Source organism: Chenopodium quinoa, unplaced genomic scaffold (assembly GCF_001683475.1).
Source record: "Chenopodium quinoa cultivar QQ74 unplaced genomic scaffold, ASM168347v1, whole genome shotgun sequence".
Taxonomy (NCBI): Eukaryota; Viridiplantae; Streptophyta; class Magnoliopsida; order Caryophyllales; family Amaranthaceae; genus Chenopodium; species Chenopodium quinoa.
This window is the reverse complement of record NW_018743138.1, coordinates 37,425-48,901: the sequence shown is the minus strand read 5'-3', so window position 1 is coordinate 48,901 and position 11,477 is coordinate 37,425. Positions and strand designations below refer to the sequence as shown.

General features: G+C 41.2%; 2 protein-coding genes across 3 annotated transcripts; one reads left to right on the top strand and one right to left on the bottom strand.

Moving 5' to 3' along the window:
• Positions 1-1,181: 1,181 nt before the first annotated feature.
• LOC110732106 lies at positions 1,182-2,123 on the top strand. The gene is made up of 3 exons (XM_021912022.1): positions 1,182-1,405; positions 1,486-1,902; positions 1,986-2,123. The coding sequence occupies exons 1-3, from the start codon at positions 1,391-1,393 to the stop codon at positions 2,121-2,123; spliced, it is 570 nt and encodes a 189-aa protein (XP_021767714.1). The 5' UTR covers positions 1,182-1,390.
• Positions 2,124-6,992: 4,869 nt separating this feature from the next.
• On the bottom strand, positions 6,993-10,775 carry LOC110732107 (sialyltransferase-like protein 4). 2 transcript variants are annotated; one of them, XM_021912023.1, is made up of 10 exons: positions 10,665-10,775; positions 10,471-10,548; positions 10,092-10,192; positions 9,345-9,537; positions 9,178-9,268; positions 9,041-9,105; positions 8,510-8,664; positions 8,320-8,401; positions 7,850-7,959; positions 6,993-7,648 (listed from the first exon to the last, which is right to left on the bottom strand). In XM_021912023.1, the coding sequence occupies exons 1-10, from the start codon at positions 10,695-10,697 to the stop codon at positions 7,459-7,461; spliced, it is 1,098 nt and encodes a 365-aa protein (XP_021767715.1). In that variant the 5' UTR covers positions 10,698-10,775; the 3' UTR covers positions 6,993-7,458. The 2 variants fall into 2 exon arrangements, with proteins under 2 accessions (XP_021767715.1, XP_021767716.1); XM_021912024.1 differs by having other exon boundaries at positions 7,519-7,648; positions 7,798-7,959.
• Between the last annotated feature and the right edge of the window lie 702 nt (positions 10,776-11,477).

Here is an 11,477-nt window from a genome sequence, read left to right as displayed (position 1 = left end):
TTGTTTTCGTTATTATGTTTCGTTATTTACTTGGAGTTAGGCATCGCAATTTAGACCTGGTGCGGGGAAGAGTATTGACGTCGTGAGGAGTACGATCTACTCAATGGAGAGCTCGGGGCCCAGACACGTTAGATCCCGTGGTATTTCGGCCTCGGCCCGCAGAGAACGGGTGCACTGTTCTGCGGACGATCAAGATGATGATGATGAGGAGGAGGAGGAGGAGGTCGAGGAGGAGGAGGTCGAGGACGAGGATGATGCAGATGAGGATGTCGACGATCAGAGTGGACCATATGATGATTACGGTCCATTCAGTCAGAGACTTGATGATACGTATGAGACGCATAGGGTAGATGTGCGTAAGGGTCGAGATGGTAGGTTTGTTAGTAGATCTGGCACATCATCTGCGTCCACTGTGTCTGCGGGTAGCAGAAAACGGTCGAGGGCCGTTAATGATTCTTGGATGGTGAGGGGTGAGGTGGCCGGGGGACCTATAGACGGGAGTGTGATTCCTAGCTTTTTAGGACACATCGCTACCCGTATTTGGGAGGACCAGGAGAGGGCTTTGGATACAGGCATTTTGAAATGCCAAACCCGGGAAAAGACTTGTAGGTTTTTGTGTAGCTGGGCTGATGCTTGGCCGGAGGAGAGCGAGATGGTCGGGCGATTGAGGGCCACTAGAGTGAGTCACCTTCCTGCCACCATGCACGATAGGATTGACTGGACGCTGATCACGGCTTTCGTTGAGCGATGGCAGCCGGATACGAACTCGTTCCACCTTCCGTTCGGTGAGATGACGATCATGTTGCATGACGTCGAGGCCATCCTTGGGATTCCCGTGGAGGGAAACCGAGCATCTGTCGTCACTGATGCGGATCAGGCAGATTTACTAGCGGAGCTGTTGGCGGTGGATAGGGCTGCGCTGTACACATCGGCACTTGGTGTGTGGGATCACGGCGGCGTTAAGATCGCAGCCGTCTTGCAGCGATGTTTGCACCCTACGGCACGTAGGACGCAGGACACACAGCTGGCTGCATATGTTTTTCTTCTTTTCGGGTGTACCTTGTTTCCGGATAAGAGCGGGAACAAGCTCAGGCCACGCGACATAGTTGACGCGTGTGAGCCCGACAGAGTAGGCCAGTTTTCTTGGGGGTCGGCTACGCTGGCGTATCTGTATCGCCAGTTAGGATTCTCGAGCCGGGCTGATGCAGCAGGTATCACTGGATGTCTGACGTTGTTACAGACCTGGATATACGAGTATTTTCCTGCGTTTCGACCACACCGCGACCCGGTTCCCATTGGTGATGGCCAGCCACGTGCCTGTGCGTGGAGTCCGCGTGTCGAGAAGAAGTCCGTTGACCGCCTGCGCTCCATACGGTTATCGCTTGACAGGATGTCCCCCTTAGAGGTACAGTGATTAAATTATTTCTACTTTTACAATCTGATGCTTTATTTTATGACTGTTTACTGATTTTAAATAATGTGCAGGTGAACTGGATGCCTTTCGGCCAGAACCCTAGTAATAGGGTACCCAGGACCCTCTACACTGGACTGATTCAGTATCGCGAGATCGTAGAGGCGTACATGCCGCAGCGCTGTCTTCGCCAGCTTGGATTTGTCCAAGTTGTCCCACCTCCACCGGCATGGCCCAGTAAGGCGGTACGATCTGCGTCGTCGAAGGAGTACGTCGTCCAATGGCCGTCAAACATGATATCTATGTGGGAGCAGTTTCCGATGGTTGCCCGCCTATGGACGGCGGAGCTGCAGCGGCCGCCAAGTGGGGTGACTGCCATGTGTGACCAGCACTACATGGAATGGTACATCCGGCACTCGCACCCGAGGTTGATCAAAGACATCGACGACGCAGATGATGACGATGTGCCACCTGCCACTGCCTCTTATGCGGTACGTCTCATCTTTTATTTGTTGTTCTCTTATTTTAATATATATATGTATAATACGTCGTTTCATGTTTTTGTTTTGTGTAGTGGATGGGCAAGATTATGCAGTTGGGACACCGACTTTTTGAGGAAAGGGACTGCCTGACGAGTGCATCAGCAGAGCTGTTATTGACGATCTGGAACGGACCCTTGAGCAGTGGCAGTGGGCTCACAGAGGATTACTGATATTTTGAAATTAGACATTATCTTTTTAGTTTGTAATATTTGACATTATTGTTCTTAGTTTTTAAAATTCAATATTATCATTTTTATTTTGTAATATTTGAAATTATTGTTGTTAGTTTTTAAAATGAAACATTATCTTTTAAAAATGAACACATAGAAATGACATAGTATTGACAATACAAGGCCTCATAGTAAAAGGTAGGTGTACATCAACAAAAACTACATGGCAATTAAATTGTTCCACTGTTGCACCGCGAGCATGGTACAAAGCATCCCAACCCTCCACGCTTGCTCTACGAATTCTCATACCACTTCGGTATGATATTTGGGTCCGGAAAATCGGGTGACATGTCTAATCGGATAAAATGTCTGTATGACGGCCCAAGAAATCCAATAACAACGTCCCTTACCGGTCTGGTGACGGTCTCGCGCGAACACCAGGCAGAAACCGTTGTACATGATAATAGGCTCGACTATGTAAACCAAGGCCGAAATGCATGACTGCACACTTGTAGATGTTTGCAACGGCAAAGAGATCAAGTGGCGCATCGAACCAATGATTTTGACCGCAAGGTCCCCCTCCCCACCGGATACGCTGCAGAGACCTATCCAAGTCCTCGCCGTACACATGGCCATACACATCTCGGTTTGATGCGATTTCACTGTACATCAACTGCCGCACTAAACCGTAAGTTGTCTTCACCCATTTGAAACACATCCGCCACAACCCGAAATCCGCAGTTACCATCTGCAATGACATCATTCCACCCGTCCAAGAATGGCATCATGATATTAGGGATCCTGTCCTTATATGGAAAATGTTCAATGTCCATTCTCCCTGTTACACACATCAATAAACACAATAAACAAGTCAACAGTAAACTAATCAAACAGTCAACAAAAGAAAGGCAAGTCGAATGTCTTACCGGTGCCGGGCATATTCACCGACGACGATGATTGGCTGCCACTTGATGAGGATGTACGACCACGGCCACGCCACGGCCACGACCGCGAATGTACTCAAACGCACTCCTGTTCCGCCGTGGTTGTCGACCCCTAGGTCGCTCGACCCCTTCCGGTTCCTCGGTATCCAAACACGATGTATTGAACATGTCATGAAGTATGTGTGTAGCACTACGAATGATCGAAGGTGACTGGAGGACACTTGGTCAAACATCATCTGAAACTGCTCCAACTCCTCCTGTTCACGGTGAACCGTATGCGGAACAGCATGCTCTCGATAACGAGCGTCCGCCAGAATGGATGAACCTGATCGACATGTAACGACGCCCTGTCTTGCGTAATTACGCGGTGAATGGTGCATGCACAAGGTAATCCATGAGTCATTGATATAGCACATCCGCACCGAATAGCCACTTCATCGCCCAACTCCCTCATCCTGGTATACTCGCTCAGAATCAACCCCAAACAGTGGTGTGACACACGACCGTGGAGAATCTTAAATATGAAATGGCCATACAACATGCCATGTCGTCGTCTGGAGTCCTCGAGATAGTTCTTGATGCCGTTCCTCTGAGTATCAATAGTCTTGTTTATTCTCTCGAACAGTGTATCCAGAGCAGCCGTGAAGAATCAATCCAGTCCTTCAAAGCTCTATGAGCGCTCTCGACTCTGCATGTCGTAGTGTTCCCAAAATGAAGAACTTGGTTCGTCCAATATTTGACAAAACTTTTCCCTCTGAGGTACCCACTATGCATCACATAGTCTACGATTGGCGGGCACCACTTGTACGCATCCTTTAAGTTTTCCAAGGCTCGATCGTACTCTGCCTCCGTGGTAGCTTGCAGGATCTTCCGCCACTTACCATTTACCAATCTCTCTGCTGAATCTAAGTTCTTGTTGAAAAGGTTGTAGGCTTTGACTTTCACGCAGTTGTTGATGTGCCATGTGCACAGTAAATGGCTCGACTCCGGAAACAGCTCCGCTATAGGGGCAAAAAGACCTCCCTCACAATCACTTACGATGGCGATGGCTGTACATTTGGGCCGATGTAGTTTCTCAACTTTTCCAACACCCAACGGTAACTCGCAGCCGTCTCATCCTTCATGACTGCATAACCAATCAGAAAGTTCTGGTTCGTTGGAGCCATCCCAACCATCTCAACCAGTGGGAACTTGTACTTGTTTGTCTTGTACGTTGAATCGATCAAAATCACAGATGGCCAAGACGAAATCATATCAGCACAATCAGGATGGACAAGGAACAAATGAGTTACCTCCGATGTGTCTTCGTCAGATTCAAACCAGTAAAGGTAACCACGTGCTTGTGCCTGGTGCAGAAGCTGCTGTATAGGGTTCCTTCCCTCTGACCGTTCAAAACCTCAATTTCTGTCTGACGTTGTAGATGTGTCTTCGGTTTGGCTGGTCTTCGGGAATTTCTCTAACACAGACGCTAATATTTTAGCGGGCTTCACTTGAGCATCACTCATTTCTTTTACAACTAGTTTCGCAGCTGGACTTAGGCCGCTTAACTGCCGATGCCCCACTTTGTATGCTATCAGCTCATGGTTGTGATATCCCCATTTGTCGTAACCCTTCACTTCCCAACCGTCACGCCTTTGATGTTGTCGAACCTTAACTCGGAACTGACACCCACAACCTTTCCGCTTTGAGTCAAACCGAATCGCTTTACTGAAATCTCGTTCTTCTCTTTTGCGATAACGGTCGCATCTCAAAATGCGATCCATTCTACCATCCCGTTGAGATTTATGAGTTGCTACTACTAAACAAAAGCCTGATCTAATTGCAACCTGTTTTGCCCAATCAATCGCTTGTTGAGCATCTTCGAACAGGCCATCATGTACAAAAATCCCACTGTAATCATTTCCGTCTCCACCATAATCCTGTAACAATAACATATAACGTATAAATATAATTACATTAAGATTAAATTAACAAAAACAAACAAAAAAAAAAAAGGGGATTAAATTAAAAAATAAAATAAAAAAAAAAAAAAAAAAAAAATTATTCCCCTACTGGCGCCTGGCCAGGACGCCGGAGCCACGGCCGGGCGCCTGGTCAGGACGCCGCCGCCATGGTGGCGGCGTGGTGGCCAGGCGCCTTGGCCGTGGCTGCGGCGTCCTGGCCACGCGCCACTACTATGGTCGAGGCTTCTCAACCAGGCGCCGTGACCACGGTGGCGGCGTCCTGGCTAGGCGCCACAACCACGGCATGGCCTTTTGGCTAGGCGCCAGCCACCATTTCGTCCTTACGATGCGTTACGAACCTCGTTTTCCGATGACGACGGCGATTCTCCGGTGATCCTCGGCGATCCGGTGCTGCTCCACATTTTTTTAGTGCGAAAAATTTATCTTCCGTTAAAATTATAAAAAGGGCAAATTTGTCAAAAAATTATAAAATGTGGGCTTTATGTAGAGATTTGCGGGCGATGAATAACAAGTCCCAATAATTAACATGAATATGTAATTTAATTTGAAGTTTTTTCTCAATTTTGAGAGGAGAACAATATAGGGGAATGAGAAATCGAAAGCGAAAGAAAGAAAAGAAGGAAATAGGGTAAGAAGGTAGTTAGTGGGCTCCACATGACATCACACTTCAGTTTGGAGCCAATTAGGTGGGAAGTTTTGATATTTTAAAAAATAGTAGGTGGTAAAATTCAAAAAAAAAAAAAAAAAAAAAAAAACTGTAGGTGGTAATTCCTAAACCAGCAACTATTGTAGGTGGTAAGTGGTAAAAATTCTAAGACGTACGACGTTTTGTTTTGAAGGCTATAAAAAGAGATTCAAATTAGCACCAAAAGAAAACAAATTAAAAGACACATATCATATAATCAAATAAAGATGAATACAAAGAAATGTATTGAGGTTCTCTTGCTGCTTACTATGGCCATCATTTTTATGATGGCCTATGGTGCGGCTGCCCAGAGCGTACCATTGTCGTGCTCAGCAGCCGGAGAAGCTTGTGATGTTCTACCAAATAATTAGTGTTGTTCCGGCTCAACCTGCAACCGCTACTTTAGCGGTACATGTGTGTCGTCGTAGATCAACCTGCTGGATACTGCACCACCAAGCTTGCGATCATACATGCATGTAGCCCTGCATGCTGAGTTTGTCTATTAAAATAAATAAGCTACTTTTGTAGCCCTACTTTATCATAAAAGAAGATCTTGTATGTAGTTTTGAACCATTAAAAACGTTTATGAATTAATAGTACAAGCACGATTACGAGCATCTTCTAATGGAATAAAATATATGAATTAGAAGCCTTATCTTCTCGACAACTAATTGATCATCATGATTTTATACTAGAATCATAAGTATATATATACTCCCTCCAATCCGTTTTATAATAATCGTAACACTTTAACTAACACACATGTCAATTCATAACTTTGACCGTTAATATTTGAAATTATATATTAATAGAAGGCTAATATAATGAAAAATATATAGAATGACTAATCCAAAAATATATTACATAACAACATAGGTTTTTTATATATTGGTAAAAAGAATAATAAAAATAAGCACATGAATAGTGCAAAAGCCAAATTTTGATTATTACAAAACGAAGGCAGTATATACTTTAATACATGGATTAATAAGCACTTAATTACTTATATTTTTTAAAATCAATTATATTACGTAGTATTTGCTTATACTTATCGAAGTAAATCAACTAATATATACAAGACAGATTAAATATTATTATAAAATAAATTTTGTTTTTCAATAATTTTATTATTGTCTTTGTTTTCAATATATATCATTGTACATTACAACATATTTGTCAATCATTAATAACTACTGGTTGAACATACTTGAATCACATCAACAATGAACGTATATGATTTTTCTTACAAAAATAACCTCCAAAAAGACGAGGAAAATTATTCAAAATCATACAATTCATAAGCTAAGCTAAATATATAGATTCATAGGTTAGATGAAAAGCTAATACAACTAAATAAATAGCTAGATTAAAACAAATTAAAAAATAACAAAAATATGAACTTTTCTATCCAACAATTGTTCAATGTAAAAACCTAAGTCATTGTCCGAGCCACACACTAGTTCCATGTATCCAACAATTATTCAAAGTAAAACCTAAGCCACTCCCCGGGCCACGCACTAGTTCTATGTATATGTATTAAAAGCAATTACATGACAAAAATGCTCTGCCCCTTGTACCCACCAGGATATATAAATAGTGGTCCAAACACACTCAATTGCGCGATAAATCCACAAGTTACTCCATCTCTCCGAAACTTCACTTTCTTGTCAGTTTTTTTTTTTTCTTTTTTTTGACAGAATTACTGTCTTGTCTGTTCAGAACATGGCCAGCAGCAGAACTAATTACTGAGGTACTGTGCAAAGTAAGCCATGGCCAGGATTATGCTCAACAGGATACAGTGTTGCGCCTTTGACATATTTTTGGTGCTCAAGAGCTGCCTTCCGGAGGGTTGCTTTAGGCCTCCGATCGATTTGCTGCTTCTTTATTATGGAACATTGACTTAGTGGATCGGTCGAGCCAGCTCCAACTCTCCTGTAAAGTATTGAAACTGTTATGTGGGAGAAAACTTCTCAATATAAGCATCAAGTAACATAAGCATATCCATATGCTTCATTTACTCTAAAATTAATTTCAAGGGTGACATCAAATAATACGCAGATATACCCAAGGAACAAGCTTACATCTAAATCTTCGTGCAGAAAAGAAGAGGCAAATTCCTTCAAGATTACTTACGCCAATATCTTCTCAGATGCAATCCTTGCAGCAGCAATAATGCTAGAGCTGGGAAGCCACTTCACAACACGATTTGGGTCAGAACGCATGGGAGAATGAATTTTGATCAGCTACAAAATGAAAAAACAAAAATGTCAAGGATTGTTCTTTTTCTTATAGTCGACAAAAGAAAGTCATTTCTTATTATCTTAGCTGGCCTAAATTACAAATACTAGCCAAACAAAGATGCAGTGTTTGAATAGCATAGTTCACATTTCAATAGCTGAGAAAATATAGCACAATTGTATTTTCCACATGACAAAAAGGCTTGTCATCAGATTGGATGTAAACAATATAATTTAGGTAACTTTCATGTTAAGGGAGATAAAAGTGGCTAATGCTCTGTTGTCTGATAGATACAGTCTTTAGAATGAAAGAAAGCAAATGAAACGCAGAAAAAAATAAATAAATAAATTGCACGTGACACTCACACCCAAGCACTCCATCATCTGGTAGTACGCTCGACCATGTAAAGGAGTATGACCTCCACGGGATTCAGAAAAATACCTAGTCCTGAGATTGTCAACAGTTGTCAATCAGAACAAGAGCTAATACACTTTCATTACTGATTTATGGAGCAAAATGGAAGCTCATAATCATGACAGCATTATTCAGTATTACCATTCTTCATAACCCGGATCAACAGTGAAGCCATAGATATCCACTGTGTCACATATAGAAAGTGCAAACTCCAGCGCTTTAAGTCCCGTTCCTTTAGCAGATGAACCAAAGGATGTACCTAACATGAGATATACAGGATTGAGAATAGGAATTTCCTGCAAAAGGCAGGTAAAACAAATTTAGTACAATAAAGTAGGTGTAGATAGCTCAGGGACAGCAAGAACACACTACCAGTGATAGTTGATCAAGGAAACGGAAAAATCGCAGATATCATGAGCATTTTTAAATCAATTTGAGTTTGTTATAAACAGTCCTGCTACTATTATTATAAAACACACCCCCTTTTACTTGTCCAAATTCACAATTTCCAAAAATAAAAATGAAGGGAAAAGCCAGAGAGTATACATTTCCCAAGTATGTATAATTAGACTGAAAGAGATGGATGTTGGCTCAAATTACAACTGACTAAAGGAAAAAGCACTGCTCTTAAACCAAGGGGAAAATAAAAGAAATAAGGGAATGAATACAAACCCGGATCATTTTGCTCATTATGTCATGAATAGTTGTTTTAACTATCAAGGCCTCCTTTCCAGCATCTGCAAGATGATCTTATCAGATACTCTAAAGCATATTGATTAAACTTCAAAGAAGTCAAGTAAAGTTTGTACCATACAGCTCAGCAACTTTATCTAGAGCTTTTGCAGACCCTCTATTCAGAAGACGGAATGTACTCTTTGAGCCTACATATTCAGAATAGTTCTGTTGCATATCCAAGAAACCAATAATTAGAAGTGAATCATTGCATATCAAGTACATTTTATAGAAGCTTTAAGACCTGAATAGGTGCACCATTCTGTCGGAAAACAGCATCAAAAGAGTCTATCTCTTGGCCAAACTTGGTTTTCAGAAGATCTGCAGAATTCCCTACCACAGCACAATGGTGAAACTGCTTCGGATAATAAGGAGGTGTAAGAGGAAGAACCAGAGAGAGTTTCTCCATGCAAAGGGCCTTGTTTAGGCAATTATTTCTGCAACTCAAAAAAATTCATGTTGGACTGGCGGTTTTACAGAGAGGCTACCAGGCAATTCAGGTATTACATGACACAAATTGAGTAAAACGAACATTTGATATATTCCCTTCTCCTGTCCTGAACCCCCCAAACCCCCCCCCCCCCCCCCCCCACGATAGGCAGATCTGTCTTGCTTATACTCCATTCAAGAGACAATGTCCATACTTGAGACATTAGCAATTAATCAGTAAAAGTTTGTTTAGATAAAGAATGGGCAAGGTAAAGAAGGCGAGGAAGGGAGGAGAAGAATGATGAGTTTCCTTCCTAATCTCTCCATTGTTAGAGAAATCAATTTCTTACAATTTAATTCCTCTACTTTTCTCCCCTCCAATTCGCTTCCTTCCTCATTTGTTATACAAATGAAAGATACTCCATCCCTCCTCTAATTCCCTTCCTTTCCCTCCATTTCCTTCAATCCAAACAAAGGGTAAGGCAATATATCTTCTGTGATATACTTAGCAATAATAAGTACATCAAGATGGCATCTCTTATTATGCGTAAGAAAAACTTACAGCTGGATTCCCTTGTTGATCCTTTTCCATGCATAATCCTCCCAGCCATTAGGCAGAGCATCAATATACTCCTTTGTCAAGACTGTTGTACTATTTCTAACCTGAGAAATTCAGCTCACTAAATAACAGATCAATCAAGAGCATCGCATTAAATCATGACTGAAAGTTCTCAACAAAACGATCAATAAAATGATTCATAAACAAGATTGTGAACATTTTTTTTTTTTCTTTTTTCCCTTTCTTTCTCCTCCGTGTAACAGGGAAACAATATAATATTGAAGATTTTGAATGACAACTTCTAACTCAAAATTGTGCATAAAACTCTTCTTTACCTCCTTACTGTTTAAAGAATAAATGATACATGAAAAAGTCAGCTAACCTGTTCCCAGGTCGCCACAGCTTCACAAAGATTGAATTCATGGGACAAGCCTTCAGCCTCTCCTGTTTTAGGGTCATTCTGTACAAAATTATAGGCATCTTAGCAGCAAGTCTTAGAACAGAATTATAACATGGGGAAGATGATGTTGACATAAAACCAATTTTCAGCCCTATAAAGCAACTAAATAGAATTACCCATTTGGAGACAGTTTCATCAGGAAATTTCATTGTAACTTTGCAATTATATTTTTCAAACACAGCTCTCAAACCCAAGCCATTTGCACTCTGCAGCAATAAAGATCAGACACAAAATTTATTATGAGAAATTAACAATTGAAGGCATCAATTCTTTAGAGTCTTAAACATAGCAAAGTAGGCCATGGTGGTCCATTTGAACAAGGTTTATTTTCATTAAGACAACTTGGAAGTGCTTTACATGTGCAGGAATTCAACCTTAAGGGTCTACAAAAAACATTAACCCCATCTTTCAGTCAACAAGACAAACTCGCATAGAAGAATAGTGTACCACACAAAAGAAAAGTTGTATAAAGTTTGTGTTATAACGGATGCAAGAAAGAAAAGCGAAATCAACAAGAAATTCACACATTTACTTGGCTCACCATGGGGAGGGGGGGAAGCAAAAAATTTGGGTACCCTGAATCAGAACCGAAACCTAATCAGGTTTTGGTTCCGAAAGCAAGTTTTGGTTTCGAGTAATTAAATTGCTCACTTGTTGCAACAGGTTTCGGTTTCGGTTCTGATTCTGGTTCGGTACGCGGTTAATATAGGTTCCGGTTCCCAATTAAGCTCAATTAATAAAAGCCCAATATATATATATATATATATATATACTTCCTCCACCTTTTTTTTTTACTTGCAACAATTTACTCTATCCGTGTTTTTTAAGTATTACACTTTAACCAAACACGCATGTTAAGACACAACTTTGCCATTAAAATATCTAATTACATGTTAATAAAACCATAAAAAATAAAAAAATAAAAATAA

What these genes read in the sequence shown, in the direction of transcription:
- LOC110732106 (XM_021912022.1), top strand. An exon ending in CTGCCACTGCCTCTTATGCG is followed by an intron (nt 1,903 to 1,985) that starts GTACGTCTCATC and finishes TGTTTTGTGTAG; the next exon opens with TGGATGGGCAAGATTATGCA.
- LOC110732107 (XM_021912023.1), bottom strand. Translation starts at nt 10,697, where the DNA reads ATGAAATTTCCTGATGAAACTGTCTCCAAATGG. An exon ending in CTGTGGCGACCTGGGAACAG is followed by an intron (nt 10,193 to 10,470) that starts GTTAGCTGACTT and finishes TGAATTTCTCAG; the next exon opens with GTTAGAAATAGTACAACAGT. An exon ending in TAATGAGCAAAATGATCCGG is followed by an intron (nt 8,665 to 9,040) that starts GTTTGTATTCAT and finishes TGCCTTTTGCAG; the next exon opens with GAAATTCCTATTCTCAATCC.